Source organism: Mus musculus, chromosome 6 (genome assembly GCF_000001635.26).
Source record: "Mus musculus strain C57BL/6J chromosome 6, GRCm38.p6 C57BL/6J".
Taxonomy (NCBI): Eukaryota; Metazoa; Chordata; class Mammalia; order Rodentia; family Muridae; genus Mus; species Mus musculus.
This window is the reverse complement of record NC_000072.6, coordinates 68,169,065-68,190,854: the sequence shown is the minus strand read 5'-3', so window position 1 is coordinate 68,190,854 and position 21,790 is coordinate 68,169,065. Positions and strand designations below refer to the sequence as shown.

General features: G+C 38.5%; 1 pseudogene and 1 further gene; both read right to left on the bottom strand.

Annotated features, from left to right (window-relative positions):
• Window positions 1–21,790, bottom strand: part of Igk (immunoglobulin kappa chain complex) — a 3,171,119-nt gene that overhangs the window by 2,535,900 nt on the left and 613,429 nt on the right.
• Window positions 11,291–12,054, bottom strand: Igkv2-113 (immunoglobulin kappa chain variable 2-113; annotated as a pseudogene). Its single transcript is given in 2 exon segments — window positions 11,291–11,603; window positions 12,006–12,054. Coding segments are annotated over 2 exon segments (362 nt in total).

Below are 21,790 nucleotides of genomic sequence, written 5' to 3'. Positions count from 1 at the left end.
CGCGGATTGCGACCCCTAGATGTTTGGCAAATGGACGTCACGCATATCCCATCTTTTGGGAAATTACAATATGTACATGTATCCATCGATACCAGTTCTGGTGTCCTACATGCCTCTCCCTTGACAGGGGAAAAAGCAGTTCATGTCATATCTCACTGCTTAGAGGCTTGGGCTGCATGGGGCAAGCCCCTAGTGTTAAAGACAGATAATGGTCCTGCATATACTTCTTCTAAATTTAGCCAATTTTGCAAACAAATGCAAGTAAAACATATTACTGGATTGCCCTATAATCCACAGGGCCAAAGCATAATTGAGAGAGCCCATCGTACTCTGAAACAATATTTGCAAAAACAGAAAGGGGGAATAGAGGCTATGACGCCAAAGATGGCTCTATCCCTTACAATATTTACTCTTAATTTTTTAAAATTGGATGATGCTGGAAGATCACCAGCTGAAAGGCACGGACAATGGCCTCAATCGCCCAATGAAATGGTCAAATGGAAAAATGTCCTTGATAATAAATGGTATGGCCCAGATCCTATCTTAATCAAATCCCGGGGAGCTATTTGTGTTTTTCCACAGGGTGAAGAAAATCCACTTTGGGTCCCGACGCGACTGACAAGGACCGTGAAAGAGCAAGATGAACCCCAAGATGATTCTCCTGCTCCTGATGATTGAGACCGGGATAAGTATACCTTTGTGGGCCATAGTAAGATCATGGCCAGTACCTTTACCGGTACATTCCAATTCTTCTACCTTGCCTTTATTTTTTGCAACGGAATGTTATTTGGATGCGCCTTGTGCATGACAAACTCCTCAAGAGCCACGGGTGTATAATAGTACTAGTTTTCATTTGAATTATACACTATGCTTTGTGCATAATGTGGATAAACCTTTTACACCCTGTATATTTTTAAAGAAAAAGATTATCTCTAATTGGGCAGATCCCATTAGCCAAAATAAGGTGAGCTCTGGAGTGTTGTTTAATGCTTTAACGCAAGTTGCTCAAGGAGCGCAATCAGGCTCAGGTGATGTTGAAAATAATATAACTTCACCTATAAACATCACCACTATTATGATAAAGGGAAAGGTAACCATTCCCAAAAGATCACGATGGCCTGGTGGCTACTGCTATACACAGCATGCCTTGGTGTCATCCGGACCTCGCGTTTCCTATAGTTTTTTCACCTTGTCAATCAAAAATTTTTCCTCGGAAAGAAATAGCAAAGGGTTTTGTTTTGTCACCCCCACTAGATTTTGCTGTAATGAACGATAAAGGAGATGCTACAGGGAAAGAAAATATTTGGCCATATTACCAATGGATTTTAAGCAATGAGGCAGGTGCTAGTACCAGTCTGTCAGCCTTTGCATTGCTGACTGGAACCTTTCATGAGATATTGAATGTTTCTGCCACTCTTTCCAATACCTCTACTCATTTAGATAATGTGACAACTAATAGAATTATCAGAAATATGACTACTTCTCCAGTAGAAGTTTGTGTCAATCCTCCATTTTTCTTTATATTGACTGAATTTCAAAATAATGCAGAATGGTTAGATTGTACAAATGTCACTTGTTTTTTGACGCAATGCTGGAATAGAACCAAATTCTTAGCCTTAGTGGTTCATCTACCAATCTTTGTCCCTGTGCCTGTTGAGGCAGATCCAGAGAAATTCCCAATAACGAGTCTTATTCGGCAAAAGAGAGGTTTTGGAATCACAGCTGCCATTGTTACAGCCATTGTGGTGTCCGCGGCATCAGCAGTTAATAGCAGAAAAATCATCTGAAGCATTGCTTACCCTGCAAAAGTTGGATTCTCATATCGCCTCAAGGTTAATGTTAGTGAATCAGAGAGTGGATATTTTACAACATAATATGGAACGGATGATGGATGTCATACAAATGAGTTGTGTGGCATCCACATCGCATGTGTGCATTACTCCCAATAGGTATATTAATAATTCTTTTATTAAAAGTACAGACCTATCGAATTACCTGAAGGGGAACTGGTCGCAGGAGCTGGAGAGGTTGCAGACGAGGCTGCAGATGCAGATCCTGAACCTTAATGGGACCAGAGTGGGACCAGTGACCCTTGGAGACTTTAGCTCTTGGCTTACCTCTGCTTTTTCTTACTTTAAGGAATGGGTGGGAGTGATTTTGTTTGGTGCTGCCATATGCTGTGGACTGGTGTTCATGCTCTGGTTGGTATGCAAATTCAGAACCCAACAAAAATGTGACAAGGTGATTATAACTCAGGCACTTTTAGCTATTGAAAACAGCTCCTCCCCTGAAATTTGGTTATCCATGCTCAAGAATTAGTTGGCATCTGAGTTCTCTACTCTTGCACTCCACAGCACTGAGATGAGAGAGACTCAACGATCATTGATCAGCCCTTGCACATCACTGAGGTTTCCTCATTGCAAGCGATAGAGTGATCATGATTTCACCACTAATTCATTTTTTGGCTGGCCTCTTTTGCAGAGTTCGCCCTAGGTCATTTAGCAGTTATTGTCACACAGCACTGCAGTATCCAGAGACGGGCAACTTTCCTTGTGCACAGTCCAACCTAAGACATGGGGCCCGGTGGCGATAGGGTTACCCTATGATGGGTAAGGCTGTGACATTAGAGGAACAACCTAAAACAGGAGCCACGACGAATGGGCATAATTGCACAGGCCTAGTCCAGCCTCATTTTATTAAAACAAACGGGGGGAGATGTGGGAAGCCACATGTGCCGATGCTGAGTGGCACTGACTACTGCTGGCCACCACGCATAAGATTGGACAAACAACCAATGTGTACATATGCAGTAAAGTTTTTTGCAAAAACACTGCCTGGCCTAGGCATGATAATGTGGTTCTGTAAGGTACTGAGAGTATAACCAATCGGATGTGAGACATGCAAATGAGGTATGATAATGAGGCTCTGTGAGGTACTGAGAGAGAGTAGCCAATCAGATGAGGAACATGCAAATGAGGCTTAGTGCATAACCAATCCGAGTGTGAGACACGCCTCTTCTAGGCCTATAAAAGCAGCACCAGTTCTGGGCTCGAGGTCTTTTTGCCTCTGCAATCAAGCTCTCCCAATAAACGTGTGCAGAAGGATCCTGTTGCAGTGTTGTTCTTGCTGGTCGAGTCCGGTGCGCGCAAGAGGAAAGGAAAGGAAAGGAAAAAGCAAAGAAAAAAGGAAAGAAAAGGAAAATAGAAGTGTAAATCAATTGTTTTAAAGAAGGTATGATAAAATCTGCAGGAGACTCACATTCTGTCAAACATGGGCTCCATGGAAATTTTGAGTTTAAATTCTGACTTGGAAAATTAGAAAGGCCTAAATAGGCTAAAATGTGTGTGATTGTGAGTACTGTGGTTGTTTTATTGTTCCTCTGGGACAGACAGCAAGCTACAGGTTTTCCTGGTTACCAGCTGAAGGATATGCTGATTTGGGGAAAAGGTTTGTCTTTGTGGTTTTGAAAAAGGTGATTAAGGTATTTACATTTTCCAGAGTTATATGAATCAGATTTAATAGAGGAAGACCCCCTGAAGAACTAGGTTACAGAGAATCAAACAAAAAGGTTATCTTAATGATACTAAAACTTTGTTTTGAGATTTATATAGTGTATAATATATAGCCTTGGTGATTTTCATCATCAGACATGCTGACCTCTCCTGCCTGAATTCCTTATGTCTAGATCCAGTCAGTGCATAGACATCAGAGACTGATACAGTCGTTGTTGTGGTCTTCTTAAGGCAACCAAATCCAGCATTTTCCCTACCCTTTCTGCTCTCTTCAAAAATACATCAATATCCATATTCAGCTTATAGAAGTTATGAAGAGTCTTTGTCCCATTTCCCTAAGGTTTGGGGCTGGGGGTAGATATTATAGGTTGTCTTTGATATTAAAATTTTTGAAGTACAAAGTTTAGACCCAGTCCTTCTATTGCTGTTGTTATAAAGAAATCCCAGATGTTTAACCCTATAAGTTAAAGGCCAAATAAGAAATTCATGGCTCTAAGTTTACTGTTAGGGTGTTTTGAGTTCTTTTAACCGGAAATGGCTTAGAGTAGGTAACAGAGAACAGTCCAGATTACTTGACACAGATAGTTGTTTTTCAAAAATGTCAGAAACCCACGTTACGTTTAATGTTATTTATTCACTTGTTGTTGAGACTAGTCTGCTCCTTGTTGTGGCAAAAGAGCCACTAGGTAAGAATTGCCTCGTTTCATCTACAGACATGCTACCGCCCAAAGAAAAGACACAATTACAGGTTAGGAAAGCTTGATTCTGACAATACAGAGTAAGCTACTCCTTAATATTCCTGTTTCTCTAAGTCTGTCAGATGACCCTCCAGTAGGCTTGAGACTAATGCTCAGACTTGTTGAAGTAAGGCACTGTCTACGGAATTAGCAGTCTTTATAATTGGGCTAAGTTTTGGAAGCTGTGTTAGGCTATATATTTTCAGTTAATATCAATCGTTCTGGATTTCAGATGGGGTTGAAGATCTGCATAGTCTTCTAGCCAATCCAGGATTTTTACTTTGAGAGAAACAGATCTGAGAGTATGGTTTTTAATTGCATTCAATCTAAAACCAAGACACAGCCAGGATTTTTAAGTAAGGATAGAAGAAAAAGGTTCTATTTAACAAAGATGGTGGACTGGGTGTTAGATCTCTTTTACTTTATAAATTACAAAATGGTAATAGTTGTATTCAAATATATCTGAGATAAGAGTCTTTTAATTGGACAGAAAGGGGGAAAGTGTTGTGGATAGCCCTGGTGTTAATGATATTTGATGTTAATTCCTTTTTCCTGTGAGGGATTTTGATTAAGGAATGATTCAGCACTCAGGTGCTGAATCCTGCTTCCCACCTTAATTTGTAAAATAAAGGAGAGCTGATGATTGGGCAGATAAAGGGAAGACTGATCTGAAGATGGGGGGGAGAGAAGATGGGGAAAATGGGAGAAAGTGAGGACCCAGAGGAGGAGGAAGAAGAAGAAAATCAGAGCAGAAGCACATGGCCTGGAAAACCACAAGTTCTAAGCAATCTCATAGATGTGGAAGACGGTAGTGTAGTATTAGATCTACCCAAATCTAGGCAGACAGCATACATTAATATTAATTGACTTGTACTTTCATTGCCATGGTTTATTTCAGTTGGAAACTTAGCACAACAGATGACCAGCAGTCTCAAGTAACCTAGACCCCGGTAATCTCTCAAACACTGGACCACCAAACAGGCAGCATACACCAGCTAACATGAGGCCCCCAGCACACATATAGCAGAGGAATGCAGGATCTGTGTTCATTCAGAGATGATGCAACTAACACTCAACAGACTGGAGGACCCAGGGAGTTTAGAAGTCCAGTTGGGTATAGGGTGGGGACATCCACTTGAAGATGGGGGTGGGGAGAAGGTATGGGATATGGAACAATCAGAGGGTAGATAGGGGGTCTGTGGGAATAAATAAAATCTAGAGTTTAAAAATTAATCAGTATTTTTTTTAAAAATCATAGAAAAGGAGCAGAAAAAAAGCTCATCTATAAAACCCTAAATATTCATAACACTGAATGATTGTTGAAAGCTACAAAAGAAAAAGTTCAACTTATATTTAAGGAAATACACATCAGAAAAATAGCTGTTTTCTTATTGGAAGTATAAAAAGCCAGGAGAGTCTGGAGTAATGTTTTCCAACTCTTAAAAGGCTGAGATAGACAACATACAATAATATGCCAACAAGACTATCAGCAATGATTGAATGAGAAAGAAACAATTTATATGTATAAACTACTTAAAAATTTTAGGCTGCTAATTCAACAAACCAAACCTAAGTAAAATGCATGCAGCATGATAGGAGGCTGAACAGAAGGTTGTTTCCAGTTTCTGTCTATTACAAACAAAGCCACAATGAACATAGTTGAGCAAGTGTTTTTGTGGAATAGTGAAACATCTTAGGCTTATTTACTTCATTTATCTTTGGTAAGTACTATGTGTCAAGAAAATAGAAACAGTCATTAAATGTCTTCATGCAGGAAAAGCCCAGGGCCAGATTATTTTAGTGGAAAATTCTACCCAAATTTTCAAAGAAGAGCTAATACCAATAGTCCTCAAACTGTTCAACAAGATAGAAACTGAAGGAACACTGCCAACCTCATTCTATGATGCCACACTCATCTCGATTCTTAAAGCACACAAATACACCACAAAGGAAGAGAATATCAGATCAATTTCCTTTATGAACATTGATGCAAAAATACTCATTTATAGCATCCAATTTTTTTTTGAGTACAGGGTTTTGAAGTAAGTACTAATGATTGGTGGAATTTGTTTATTGTCTGATTTATGCCCCCTTTCATTACTGGTTTTCAATTGCATTCAATCTAAAACCAAGACATAGCCAGGATTTTTAAGTAAGGATAGAAGAAAAAGGTTCTATTTAACAAAGATGATGGACTGGGTGTTAGATCTCTTTTACTTTATAAATTACAAAATGGTAATAGTTGTATTCAAATATATCTGAGATAAAAGAAGTCCAGTTGGGTATAGGGTGGGGACATCCACTTGGAGACATGGGGGTGAGGAGAAGGTATGGGATGTGGAATAATCAAAAGGTACATAGTGGGGTCTGTGGGAATGAATAAAATCTGGACTTTAAAAATTAATCAGTATTTTTAAAAAATCATAGAAAAGGAGCACAAAGGAATTTTAAGGTACCATAAAATAAAACACTGAGTATTTTAATTATAGCTAGACGTGAAGGAGAGGAATCACAAGGCAATGTCATAGGCAAGATCTTCGACAAGATCATAGAAGTATTTCCCAAAATAGGGAAACAATCATCCACACCAAATAACCACATGGATTACCAAATAGGTAAGACCAGAAAAGAAGCTCATCTATAAAACCCTAAATATTCATAACACTGAATGTTTGTTGAAATCTACAAAAGAAAATGTACAACTTATATTTAAGGAAATACACACCAGAAAAACAGCTATTTTCTTATTGGAAATATAAAAAGCCAGGAAAGGCTGGAGTAATGTTTCCCAACTCTTAAACGACTGAGATAGACAACATATAATAGTATGCCAACAAAACTATCAGCAATGATTGAATGAGAAAGAAAAAATTTATATGTATAAACTGCCTAAAAATTTTAGGCTGCTTATTCAACAAACCAAACCTAAGGAAAATACATGCAGCATAATAGGAGACTGAACAGAAGGTTGTTTCCAGTTTCTGTCTATTACAAATAAAGCCACAATGAACATAGTTGAGCACGTGTTTTTGTGGAATAGTAAAACATTTTAGGCTTATTTAATTCATTTATCTTTGGTAAGTACTATGTGTCAAGAAAATAGAAATAGTCATAAAAAGTCTTTGAGCAAGAAAAGCCCAGGACAAGATTATTTTAGTGAAAATTCTACCCAGATTTTCAAAGAAGAGCTAATAATTCCTCAAACTGTTCAACAAAATAGAAACTGAAGGAACACTGCCAACCTCATTCTATGATGCCACAGTCATCTCGATTCTTAAAGCACACAAATACACCACAAAGGAAGAGAATATCAGATCAATTTCCTTTATGAACATTGATGCAAAAATACTCATTTATAGCATCCATTTTTTTTTTTGAGTACAGGGTTTTGAAGTAAGTACTAATGATTGGTGGAATTTGTTTATTGTCTGATTTATGCCCCCTTTCATTACTGATAATCTTGATTTGCATATTTTTTCCACGACTTTTAGTTAGTTTGTCTAAGGTATATTCTTTTATATTGAGGAGAAATGTTCTGTAGATGTCTATTAGGTCCATTTGACTAATAGCCTCTTTTAGGTTTGTTGTACCTCTGTTCAGTTTCTGTCTCAATGACATGTTCATTGGTGAGAGTACGGTGTTGAAATGTCCCATTTTTAATATGTGGGTTTTGATGTGTGATTTGAGCTTTACTAAAAGCTCCTCAGAATAGCACTGTGTGCTATGGGCCAGATTATGAAGGTCAGAGGACAGCCTGCAACTCACCTCTGCTGGTTGTGCCCCAGTAAATGAAACTTGCAATTGCTGGAAGAAAACTTGAACTGGTGGAAGAAGGTTCTAAGATGTGTGGTCCTAGGGGTCCTACATACCTCCTTGGAAAAGCAAGAAGATCCTGAAGAACCAGCAAAGCTACCAGGAATGGCAGAGGTAGCCTTGGGCCAGATGACAGTGTTCTTGGGAAGACAGGCAACTCACAACTCTTAGTAAGTGATTTAAATACCCTTCTTTTCTCCTGCAAGCAGGTAAGCTGGACAAAATTAAATAGAAAATTGACAATACACATTAAAAGGACATAACATATACCTGCAAAATATTTTTTTAAGCAGAAATGAATACACACCCTATCTAGTAGTACAGTGAAGCTTTTCAAAAATAGACTACATTCTATGAAACAAAAGAGATCCATATGAATTAAAATTTTGAAATCACTCCTATGATATATGACCACAGTACAAAATAACCTTAAAATTGACTGTAAAAAGCCAACAACAATAAAGTAACAACAACAACAAAATCAAATTCAGGGACATTAATCAACTCATTACAAATTAATGGATGTATCTAATATGAAATCTGGTGGAGGTTTTGTCATTTGTTCTATATTGCAATGCTATGTGCTAGTCCCCAAAACCTGGTTGCCCACAGAAAGAAGAGAATCTTCATATATACAAGTCATGCTTTGCAAACTGCCCCAATTTATTCCTGATTGGTAAATAAAAATGTAAACAGCATATAGCTGGACAAAAGATATAGGAGTGGGATTTGGGTTCCCAGGCTTTGGATCTGAGAAGAGACCACAAGAGGAGAAGAAAGAAAGGGGAGAGAGAACAAGACACCATGGGGTAGGTGAGTTATGAAAACATGGCCATGAGGGATGGCCAATTGGATTTAAGAGTATCCCAGAGGGAACATGACAAGTTATCACTTGGAGTTATTTAAAGGCAAATAGATATAATAGCAGAGAGTAGATATATGCCCAAATCTTGTGCTTTCAAGTCTTATTATAAATATAAAGGATTTGGGTCTTTTATCTGGGAACTGAATGATCAAGGACAGGAAAGAAACCCCAGTTTGAGATTAAATATTTTTTACAACAAAATCCAGACAGAATTAAACAATGTGATGGGAGAGGATGGGAAGCAGCAGGAAGGTGACTAACCTTCCTCTCCATCTGGGCAACAGAAGATCCTGAAGGTGTATTGACAATTGTGAAAATCCTTAGGCAGAGGATTGGTCACACAGCTGAGGTTATTGCAGGTTTCTCTCTGTTGCAGGATGTAAAGTCAAAGAAATGAACTTCACACTCCCTTCCTCTGCATCCCTGGTTCCAGCTCACAGAACATTTTCCTATCCCATATGATTTTAAATGTTAAGAACCTCTACACTTGTACTATGTAGTACATTAACCTTAGCCCCTAATACCTGTGGCATTAGAAATGTAAGTAGCATAAGTGAGAAACTAATTATTTCACTTTAACTTCTTGTTCTCTAATACCATATTCTTATCATTTACTGTATGACAGATCTTTAACCAATGATAATCATTAGCCATATCACTATACCAACCAAGATGTGAATTATGAGGACTGTCCTGAAGTACAGACACTACACCGAGCTCTGGAGTGAGCCATGTCTCTCACAAACACAATAACTAGGATTTCCCAGACTTACATAGGTTATGGTGCTTCCATAACTTACAACTTTGCCAAACAAGCAAAAGGATATTACCAAAAATAGCAGATTTAAAAAAAAACTTGTGCTACATTTTAAAACCAAATATGCAAAAGAATTAACAAAATTCCATCAACTGATCTCTCTGTATTTGACATTTTAAAACAAGCTTTCACTAATCTCAGAACTCAGACAGTATTTTGAACCTTGAACAATGCTTCTCCCACCTTGGGGCACCTGACTTTCTGATGAATCAATGTATTTTAAACTTGCCTTTATATATGGGTTTCTTCATCCTCTAAACCATTAAACTTGTTGAAACTGCTTCCACATTGGAAGGTAGAATTTAGGGTGACCCAAGTCTGTCTTTCTGAGCAGATGTTTTTTGCTTGATTATTTGCTTGTTTTTATTTATTTCCTGGCATGAATATAACAGTATCACAGCTTGAACAAGTGCTGCTCTCTTGCCACAGGAGGAAAAAAAGGATTTGTAGTCTCTGCTCACTTTAAGATCATTGGTCTCACCAGTTTTTGGAATGATAATCTGTTGGCACGAGGGACTCTTTTCATTGATGTTGCCTTTAATCATTCAAGTTCTATTCAATAAGCCATAAATCCAATGTTCTCTCTCTATCCAAGGCTTGAGTTTAATTTCTGTTACTCACTTTTGTAATTCTGAAATTATCCATTCTTATTTCCCATACCATGATGAGTCCTGTGAGAGTACTTTGACATGTAGCTAGTTTTTGGTGTACATTTATATTTACCAAGCTAAATAACAAGACATAAACACAAAAAATGAGTAGTGACCCTAGGCAATGTCCAGGAATGTAGGAGTACCTCTCTTTTCCAATACAGAAAAAGGACCTGCTTTAAGAGAATTTGTAAGTGATGGGAGACAGAAACATCTTAACAACATCAAACATTTCCCTGATGCATGTGTGTTGACAACTTAAGTTCCCAAAAGGAAAAAAAAATAAATCCAAATAAAAAAAGACTTAAAATGACTTTAAGTGACACGGAAAAGGCAATACACTGTTATGTTATTATGGGAATAATTTTCTGATGAAAATCATCTATTACTGTTTGCAAAGTCTACAGGAAAATGATAGTATTGCTATTCAGTGTTTTCTTTTCATTCCATTTTGACATTACTTCCTTAGCATGTTACTTACATTATACTAAAAATCTCACAGCAGACAGGTGGTACCTATGTTGAAGAATACCGCCTCAAGTGACACCCCTGTAGAGACTTAGCTATAAACTATTCTGAGTTCTTGAGTGCTCTCTCCTCCTCCTCCTCCTCCCCCTCCCCCTCCTCCTCCTCCCCCTCCCCCTCCTCCTCCTGTTCTTCCTCCTCCTCATCCCTGTCCCCCTCCCACTCCTCCTCCTCCTCCTCCTCCCCCTCCTCCTCCTGTTCTTCCTCCTCCTCATCCCTGTCCCCCTCCCACTCCTCCTCCTCCTCCTCCTCCTCCTCCACCACCACCTTCTATTCAAGTACACAAAATTGTTCTCAAGAAAGACAATCAACAAATGTAGTAGTTGAGCACTGCCATCTGGGTGGATTTTGTTCAGAGCTGTATCACTGTGGAATATACTCTACAACTTGCTGACAGTAATGCACACCCACATCCTCAACCTCCACTTTACTGATTTTTCAGTGTGAAATCTGTTCCTGACCCACTGTCACTAAACTTGTCTGAGACTCCTGAGGCACAGGTTGGCCTCAAATGGATCAGGAGCCAAGTAGGGTTTCCGGGCCTTTGCAGAAACCAATCCAAGTATGCCTTCCCATCCTTAAGTAGGAGACTCTTACTAGACCTGCAAGAGATGGAAGCTGACTCTACAGAAGTGAAAGGATTGGACAGTGCACCCTGTGTCATCACAATAACTTTAGTGATTTCTGAGATGAGAGAAACGAAAGGGTATAGACACACACACACACACACACACACACACACACACACACAAAAAAAATGGTATTTTCAAATGATTGTTCTTTTCTTTATTATTTCCTACTTATTATATTTATGATTTTTTCATATTTCAAAAATGTTCAACATAAAATAACCATGTAAATAGAGTATGGAAATCATCTAGGAGTCATCTGGACCATTAGCTTTGGTAGCTATAAGAGTAGTTACAAAAGCATAGGTTCAACCTTGAAAACTTACAGACATAAAACTAGCATGCAAAACTGATAATCTCAGACATAAACAGAATCTGCATCTGCATCTGGATTAGCTGGACCCCAGAAGTCTCCATCCCCCACACTCTCCTTCTTTATCTTTGTTTCTTTACTTACCAGGAATCCAGAGCACAAGCATCCTCAGGAGCTGAAGAGAGTAACTCATTTTGAGAACTTAATATGAAGAATCCTGAATATTCAAGGTAGAAAGATAGGCTAGCTTTTGTTTTGGACTTGCAAGGAGAGGTGGACCCTAGGGAGCATTATGCAAATCCATTGTTTAGTACAGCTGTGTAAAAAGTACCAAGGGTATGTAAAAGCCCATTCCTATGTGTGGGGTAAAATAAAGTGTCTCCTTTGTTTTTGATTATAGGGTAGATGTACACCCCTGAAAATGACTGGACATATGTGAATTTCAGTCATAAACCATCTACAAGGCCAAGGCATGCCGAGTTGCTCCAGACTGGAGTTTCATGCAAATAGTTATCTGACTGAGAAGTAAGTAATTATATCCTATGACAAGCAAGACAAAAAGAAAAAAGAAATAAATTAAATGGACTTCTCTAAAGAAAAGTGAGAGTGGGAGAAAATTTTTTTCTTAATAGTATAAGCATAAAAATTCCCTGTAACAACTCACACAATCTATTGCTAATAATATTCTCTTGTACATCTTCAATGTAATTGTATGCCATATAAGTCAAAGTATTCAGAATTTCTTATGATGCAGCAACTGAGTTTTCCTAAGTGGCTGAGGCACTTACCACCAAGCTTTGCCTCCTGAGTTTGATACCCAGAACTCACAAGATCAATTACCCTAGTTTGTTCTCTGATTACCCTTCTAACTGTAACAGTCATATGAGCATATGCAAAGACACACAATAAAGGAGTAAATATTGTTTTAGAGAATGTTCTATGGGTAATGGAATACAGTATACTACAAATATTTCATCTACTTTGGTTATGAGTACTGTTTTGAGAGGTCTATTAAAATCTAATTTTTTTCTCCTCATCAAGAATCTAGCTCTTGCCAGGCAGTGATGGCACATGCCTTTAATCCCAGCACTTGGGAGGCAGAGGCAGGAGGATTTCTGAGTTCAAGGCCACCCTGGTCTACAGAGTGAATTCTAGGACAGCCAGAGCTATACAGAGAAACCCTGTCTAGAAAAGACAAAAACTGTTAAAGAAAAAAAAAAAAAAAAAAAAAAAAAAAGGGAAAAAAACAAAAAAAAAAATAATCTAGTCCTTTCTTAGTTGTTATCTTTGTGGTACTTTTATTGCTTGCTTGATATGCAGTTATAGCATACACAACAAATATGCACAGTTTAACAGTGTACTTTGTGCATTACAATAGCAAGCCTGCAATGAAGTGTAAATGTTAAGGGTTCTTTGGATCATGTTTTCCTGGAGCAAACAAGTGAAGGAAATTTTCATTTCATTAAAGTGGGCACAGGTATGAAAGGCTAGGACAGACTCATTAAGGAATGTTTTGTTGAAGCAGACACAGGAGAGAAGTTGCTCTGCTAAAGCAAGTGCACAAAAGTATCCCGTCCGGTGGGATTCAGTTATTCGTGGGTGTGAGGGGGACCGCGAACCTGGAAGGAAATGGGAGGAAGAGAAAGAGAGAGCAGGACGACCAAGTAGATTTTAACCTATCAAGGTCTCGTTTATTAGGTTGAGGTGCCTTCTTTTTAAAGCGGGGAATATGGGAGGGGTCTAGGGAGAATTATACAAAGAACAAAGAAGTGGGCATCTGCTGACATGGGGGCCACAGCACCAGGCAGCAGGCACTCTGGATCTTATCTCTGGAACATCGATCCTCCTTGACAGCCTTGGGGGTCAGGCTGGGCTCAGGCATAACTCATGTCCTTGGATGGCATGGGAACTCAGGAAGAGATAGGGAAGAGGGAACTATAATTCAGCTTTTACAGCCTCAGGTGCCAAGAAAGGAATAGGGAGGAAAGGGGGGTGATAACCAGCTCTTAGTACAAGGCCATTTGGCTTGTTAGGGAGATTGTGAAGGGCTCACTTTCTCACGGGATGGTCTCTGACACAAAAGAACACGTGATGAAAGATTGTTTGCTAAGAACATGCATGTATTGCTCCACCTTACACTGCATAGTTGAGCTGCATTTTTCAGGACTCCATAGAGAGAAATGCACCAAAATACTTCTGCTGTTGTACTCAATTTTGTGCCACTTCCAACGACTTTGGCTGATTCGCTACACATGGTGATGCAAGACACATGTTGAGGCAAGATTTGTGTTGAGGCAAAACAAGTGGAGGACATGAGATATTTGGAGGGAATAAATAGGACTCCACAGAGTAATGGAGACAGAGCTTTGATTCTTGGTATAACCAGCTTTACAATGCTTGTGGACCTCATATCTTCGCTGACCTTTGCTTCACTGAGAGAGCCACAGATGAGAACTTCTAGTGATCCTGTTGGTCCAGCCTGCTGACACAAGCTGAGGCTGAGGCCTGGTTATCTGCTATGTCTTGTCACCACTGTTGCTAATCCACTTTACTGAAGTGGATAATTGTTGTATCCATGAACTGTTTGAGAGTGGATAAAGCTGTCATTGTCTGCTAAACTGTGAATAGAACTGGTGATTTCTAGACAACACAGTTGGAACAATTCTAGACAGGTTCACCTCCCCATATCCTAACTTTTCACTGTCTCAGTTGGGTAGTATGCTTAAATGGAGGTAAAAGTATTTAAGATCCATCATTAAAAAGAGGTTTTGAAAATTTTAAAGTTATATTGCAACCAATTGTATTTAATGTATCACTGCACTCTTTGCTCATGATTTCTTTTTTATAGATGTCAATTAAAATAAGTGTGAATAGCAATGGTGATGTGTCAGAGTTGTGCTGAGAGACTAATTCCAGATCTAGATTGGTTTGAGCACTGAGTTCATGTTATTGTAATCTGATAAACCCAAGAATCTCACACCCCTAATAGGCACTGTAGAGACTTGGATTGGTAGAAAATAGCATTGATATTCCTAATCATTTGTCTTTTAGTAATTATATGTAAAATAATATTTTATCAAAACATTTTCTGATATACTTAAATGTAAAGATTATCATTTTGCAATAAGTTGAGAATGTCCAATGTGTGGCATTAAAACAGCTCCTTTTAGTTCCCTCTCCCCACTGTGGGGCATTTCATCTAAAGTTTCTTCATTTGTGTCCTGAAAGTCTTTCATCTCCCAAGTCTCTGGTGCATTCTGGATGATCCCCCCAATCTCATGCCACCTGAGGCCACCTGTTTCCGTTCTTTCTGCTGGCACTCAATCTTTCCTATCTCAATACCAGATCATATTCCCCCACCCCCCTGTCTCCCTTTCCCCATCCACTTTTCTTCCCAAGTCCCTCCTTCCCTCCCTACTTGTGATTGCTTTCTTGTCCTTCAATTGGGACTGAGGCACTTGGGCACATCAGCTTGTTGACTTTTTGCGTTTTGTGGACTGTATCTTGGGTATTGTGTCCCTTGTGTTTATTGCTGTTGTTTTGTTTATTTGTTTGTTTGTTGATTTTTGTTTGTTTTGTTATATCCACTTATTATTTAGTGAGCATATACCATTCAGGTCCTTTTGAGTCTGAGTTACCTCACTCCCGATGATATTTTCTAGTTCTATCCTTTTGCCTGCAAATGTCAGGATGCCCTAGTTTGTTCTAAATAGCTGAGTAGTATTCTGTTGTGTAAATGAACCACATTTTCTGTATCCATTCTTCTGTTGTGGGACGTCTAGGTTGTTTCCAGCTTCCAGCTATCACTATTAAGTCTGCCATGAACTTAGAGGAATACGTGCCCATGTGGCATGGTGGGGCACATTTGGGTATATTACTAAGAGTGGTATAACTGGGTCTTCAGATATATCTATTTCCAATTTTCTGAGGAACCTCCAGATTGATTTCCAGAGTGGTTGTACCATTTTGCAATCCCATCAGCAATGGAGAGGGAACTTTTAGAGCCCAACTCCAGCAGAGAGACAGGACATCAAACGGGGAGAGGGGTCCATGCCACAGTCATATCTCTGACCCGCAACTTTTCCTGCCTGAAATTTTTACAAAGATAGAAATGGAGAGGAGCCTGACGAAAAGAAGGTCATGTGACAGGTTCAAAGAGGGATCCAGTTCAAAGGGAGGTTCCAAGGCCTGACACTACTACTGAGGCTATGTAATGTTCACAAAAAGGGACCTAGAATGACCACATTCAGGAGGAGCCAATAAGCACCTGAAAGAGACAGGGGCAGATAGTTGCCTTCAACCAATGGACAAAAGCAGCTAACACTATTGTTGAATTAGAGAAAAAATGAAAGAAGCTGAAGAGGAGGGCAACCCTGATGGAGGACCAGCAGGCTCAATTAATCTGGACCTCTGAGATCACTGAAACACTGGATCATTGAACATGCAGCATACACCAGCTTATATGGTGCCACCAACACACATACAGCAGAGGACTGCTGGGTCTGTGTTCATTCGGAGATGATGCACCTAAACCTCAGGAGATTGGAGACACCAGGGAGTTTAGAGTGGCACCAGGGTGACCCTTATAACATCCCCTCCCCTATTAAATGTCTGCGCTCCACTTCATGCATATGATGGAACAGTTGTCATATCCATCAGAGGCCATTTGTGCAGTTGCCAGGACTAGAAGATTGTGAATATGAAAATAAAGTTCCTGTAAACAACCTTTAAAAAGGCTTTATAAGTGTCTAACTCTAACTTAACTCATGAAAGTTTCTAATTTTCTTTTTTCACTGAAATATATTGAAAATTCTACAAAGTGTTAAAAGTTATTTTTAGTCAAAAGTAATTATTTTTATATTCTTGTATTATTTTTATATTTGAAATAATATAGTCCTCATTCTGACCTTTACTGTATTGCTTATGGTATTAAAACAACAATCTGACCTCAAACCAAAATTATTCACAGCATATTTGGCAAGGGGTTTATGTATTTATATCTTTGTCACTGAGATATATAAACAATTAATATATCTGTTTCACATTTCAAATATTACTGTGATGCTATGTTAGCTTGATGGGATTTCAATTTTTGTTTGTGCATTTAATATATATTTTACTTAAAAATTATATAGAGCTGGGCGGTGGCGGCACATGCCTAAAATCCCAGCACTTGGGAGGCAGAAGCAGGCAGATTACTGAGTTTGAGGCTAGCCAGGACTACAGAGTGAGTTCCAGGAGAGCCAGGGCTATACAGAGAAACCCTGTCTCAAAAAACCAACAAAACAAAACAAAACAAAACAAAACAAAACAAAACAAAACCCAAAACAACAAAAAACAAACAAACAAATACATAAAAAACAAAAAAAAATTAAATTAAATAGAACAACCTAATGGGGCTCAACAACACCACATCACATATACTACACATAAAATCATGTCAGCTAAATGATTGATCACTAGATGGATAGGTTTATAGACAAAGAAGAGATGTATATAAATATAAGAGAAAGAAAAACACTGTTTACAACTGCTTAAGTATTTCTCTCAGATAAGAAGGAAAATATTAGGATGAGAAAGAAATTAGGGAAACAACACCCTTCACAATAGTCACAAATAATATAAAATACCTTGGTGTGACTCTAAATAAGGAAGTGAAAAACCTGTATGACAAGAACTTCAAGTCTGAAGAAAGAAATTGAACCAGATCTCAGAAAATGGAAAGATCTCCCATGCTCATAGATTGACAGGGTTAATATGATAAAAATCGTTATCCTGTGGAAAGCAAGCTATAGATTCAATGCAATACCCCATCAAAATTCCAACACAAATCTTCCTTGAGTTAGAAAGGGCAATTTGCAAATTCATCTAGAATAACAAAAAACCTAGGATAGCAAAAACTATTCTCAAGGATAAAATAACCTCTTGGGGAATCACCAGGCCTGACCTCACACTGTACTACAGAGCAATTGTGAAAAAAACTGCATGGTACTAGTACAACGACAGACAGATCAATGGAATAGAATTGAAGACCCAGAAATGAATCCACACAGCTTTGGTCACTTAGTCTTTGACAAGGGACTTAAAACTCATCCCGTGAGAGGACATCAAGAAGGACTTTCATAAGTCACTTAAAGAATTACAGGAGAGCACTGCTAAAGAGTTACAGGCCCTTAAAGAAAAGCAGGAAAACACAGCCAAACAGGTAGAAGTCCTTAAAGAAAAACAGGAAAACACATCCAAACAGGTAATGGAAATGAACAAAACAATACTAGAACTAAAAAGGGAAGTAGACACAATAAAGAAAACACAAATCGAGGCAACGCTGGAGATAGAAACCCTAGGAAAGAGATCTGGAACCATAGATGCGAGCATCAGCAACAGAATACAAGAAATGGAAGAGAGAATCTCAGGTGCAGAAGATTCCATAGAGAACATCTACACAACAGTCAAAGAAAATACAAAATGCAAAAGGATCCTAACTCAAAACATCCAGGAAATCCAGGACACAATGAGAAAGCCAAACCTACGGATAATAGGAATTGATGAGAATGAAGATTTTCAACTTAAAGGGCCAGCTAATATCTTCAACAAAATAATTGAAGAAAACTTCCCAAACATAAAGAAAGAGATGCCCATGATCATACAAGAAGCCTACAGAACTCCAAATAGACTGGACCAGAAAAGAAATTCCTCCCGACACATAATAATCAGAACAACAAATGCACTAAATAAAGATAGAATATTAAAAGCAGTAAGGGAGAAAGGTCAAGTAACATATGAAGGAAGGCCTATCAGAATTACACCAGACTTTTCACCAGAGACTATGAAAGCCAGAAGAGCCTGGACAGATGTTATACAGACACTAAGAGAACACAAATGCCAGCCCAGGCTACTATACCCGGCCAAACTCTCAATTACCATAGATGGAGAAACCAAAGTATTCCACGACAAAACCAAATTTACACAATATCTTTCCACGAATCCAGCCCTTCAAAGGATAATAACAGAAAAGAAGCAATACAAGGACGGAAATCACGCCCTAGAACAAACAAGAAAGTAATCCCTCAACAAACCAAAAAGAAGACAGCCACAAGAACAGAATGCCAACTCTAACAACAAAAATAAAAGGAAGCAACAATTACTTTTCCTTAATATCTCTTAATATTAATGGACTCAATTCCCCAATAAAAAGACATAGACTAACAGACTGGCTACACAAACAGGACCCAACATTCTGCTGCTTACAGGAAACCCATCTCAGGGAAAAAGACAGACACTACCTCAGAGTGAAAGGCTGGAAAACAATTTTCCAAGCAAATGGTCTAAAGAAACAAGCTGGAGTAGCCATTCTAATATCGGATAAAATCGACTTCCAACCCAAAGTTATCAAAAAGGACAAGGAGGGACACTTCATACTCATCAAAGGTAAAATCCTCCAAGAGGAACTCTCAATTCTGAATATCTACCCTCCAAATGCAAGGGCAGCCACATTCATTAAAGACATTTTAGTAAAGCTCAAAGCACACATTGCACCTCACACAATAATAGTGGGAGACTTCAACACACCACTTTCATCAAGGGACAGATCGTGGAAACAGAAACTAAACAGGGACACAGTGAAACTAACAGAAGTTATGAAACAAATGGACCTAACAGATATCTACAGAACATTTTATCCTAAAACAAAAGGATATACCTTCTTTTCAGCACCTCACGGGACCTTCTCCAAAATTGACCATATAATTGGTCACAAAACAGGCCTCAACAGATAGAAAAATATTGAAATTGTCCCATGTATCCTATCAGACCACCATGGCCTAAGACTGATCTTCAATAACAACATAAATAATGGAAAGCCAACATTCACGTGGAAACTGAACAACACTCTCCTCAATGATACCTTGGTCAAGGAAGGAATAAAGAAAGAAATTAAAGACTTTTTAGAGTTTAATGAAAATGAAGCCACAACGTACCCAAACCTTTGGGACACAATGAAAGCATTTCTAAGAGGGAAACTCATAGGTCTGAGTGCCTCCAAGAAGAAACGGGAGAGAGCACATACCAGCAGCTTGACAACACATCTAAAAGCTCTAGAAAAAAAGGAAGCAAATTCACCCAAGAGGAGTAGACGGCAGGAAATAATCAAACTCAGGGGAAAATCAACCAAGTGGAAACAAGAAGAACTATTCAAAGAATTAACCAAACGAGGAGTTGGTTCTTTGAGAAAATCAACAAGATAGATAAACCCTTAGCTAGACTTACTAAAGGGCACAGGGACAAAATCCTAATTAACAAAATCAGAAATGAAAAGGGAGACATAACAACAGATCCTGAAGAAATCCAAAACACCATAAGATCCTTCTACAAAAGGTTATACTCAACAAAACTGGAAAACCTGGACGAAATGAACAAATTTATGGACAGATACCAGGTACCAAAGTTAAGTCAGGATAAAGTTGACCATCTAAAGAGTCCCATATCACCTAAAGAAATAGAAGCAGTTATTAATAGTCTCCCAGCCAAAAAAAGCCCAGGACCAGACGGGTTTAGTGCAGAGTTCTATCAGACCTTCAAAGAAGATCTAATTCCAGTTCTGCACAAACTATTTCACAAAATAGAAGTAGAAGGTACTCTACCCAACTCATTTTATGAAGCCACTATTACTCTGATACCTAAACCACAGAAAGATTCAACAAAGATAGAGAACTTCAGACCAATTTCTCTTATGAATATCGATGCAAAAATCCTCAATAAAATTCTTGCTAACCGAATCCAAGAACATATTAAAGCAATCATCCATCCTGACCAAGTAGGTTTTATTCCAGGAATGCAGGGATGGTTTAATATTCGAAAATACATCAATGTAATCCATTATATAAACAAACTCAAAGATAAAAACCACATGATCATCTCGTTAGATGCAGAAAAAGCATTTGACGAGATTCAACACCCATTCATGATAAAAGTTTTGGAAAGATCAGGAATTCAAGGCCCATATCTAAACATGATAAAAGCAATCTACAGCAAACCAGTAGCCAACATCAAAGTAAATGGAGAGAAGCTGGAAGCAATCCCACTAAAATCATTGACTAGACAAGGCTGCCCACTTTCTCCCTACCTTTTCAACATAGTACTTGAAGTATTAGCCAGAGCAATTTGACAACAAAAGGAGATCAAGGGGATACAAATTGGAAAAGAGGAAGTCAAAATATCACTTTTTGCAGATGATATGATAGTATATATAAGTGACCCTAAAAATTCTAACAGAGAGCTCCTAAACCTGATAAGCAGCTTCGGTGAAGTAGCTGGATATAAAATAAACTCAAACAAGTCAATGGCCTTTCTCTATACAAAGAATAAACAGGCTGAGAAAGAAATTAGGGAAACAACACCCTTCTCCATAGTCACAAATAATATAAAATATCTTGGCGTGACTCTAACTAAGGAGGTGAAAGATCTGTATGATAAAAACTTCAAATCTCTGAAGAAAGAAATTAAAGAAGATCTCAGAAGATGGAAAGATCTCCCATGCTCATGGATTGGCAGGATCATCATTGTAAAAATGGCTATCTTGCCAAAAGCAATCTACAGATTCAATGCAATCCCCATCAAAATTCCAACTCAATTCTTCAACGAATTAGAAGGAGCAATTTGCAAATTCATCTGGAATAACAAAAAACCTAGGATAGCAAAAAGTCTTCTCAAGGATAAAAGAACCTCTGGTGGAATCACCATGCCTGACCTAAAGCTTTACTATAGAGCAATTGTGATAAAAACTGCATGGTACTGGTATAGAAACAGACAAGCAGACCAATGTAATAGAATTGAAGACCCAGAAATGAACCCACACACCTATGGTCACTTGATCTTCGACAAGGGAGCTAAAACCATCCAGTGGAAGAAAGACAGCATTTTCAACAATTGGT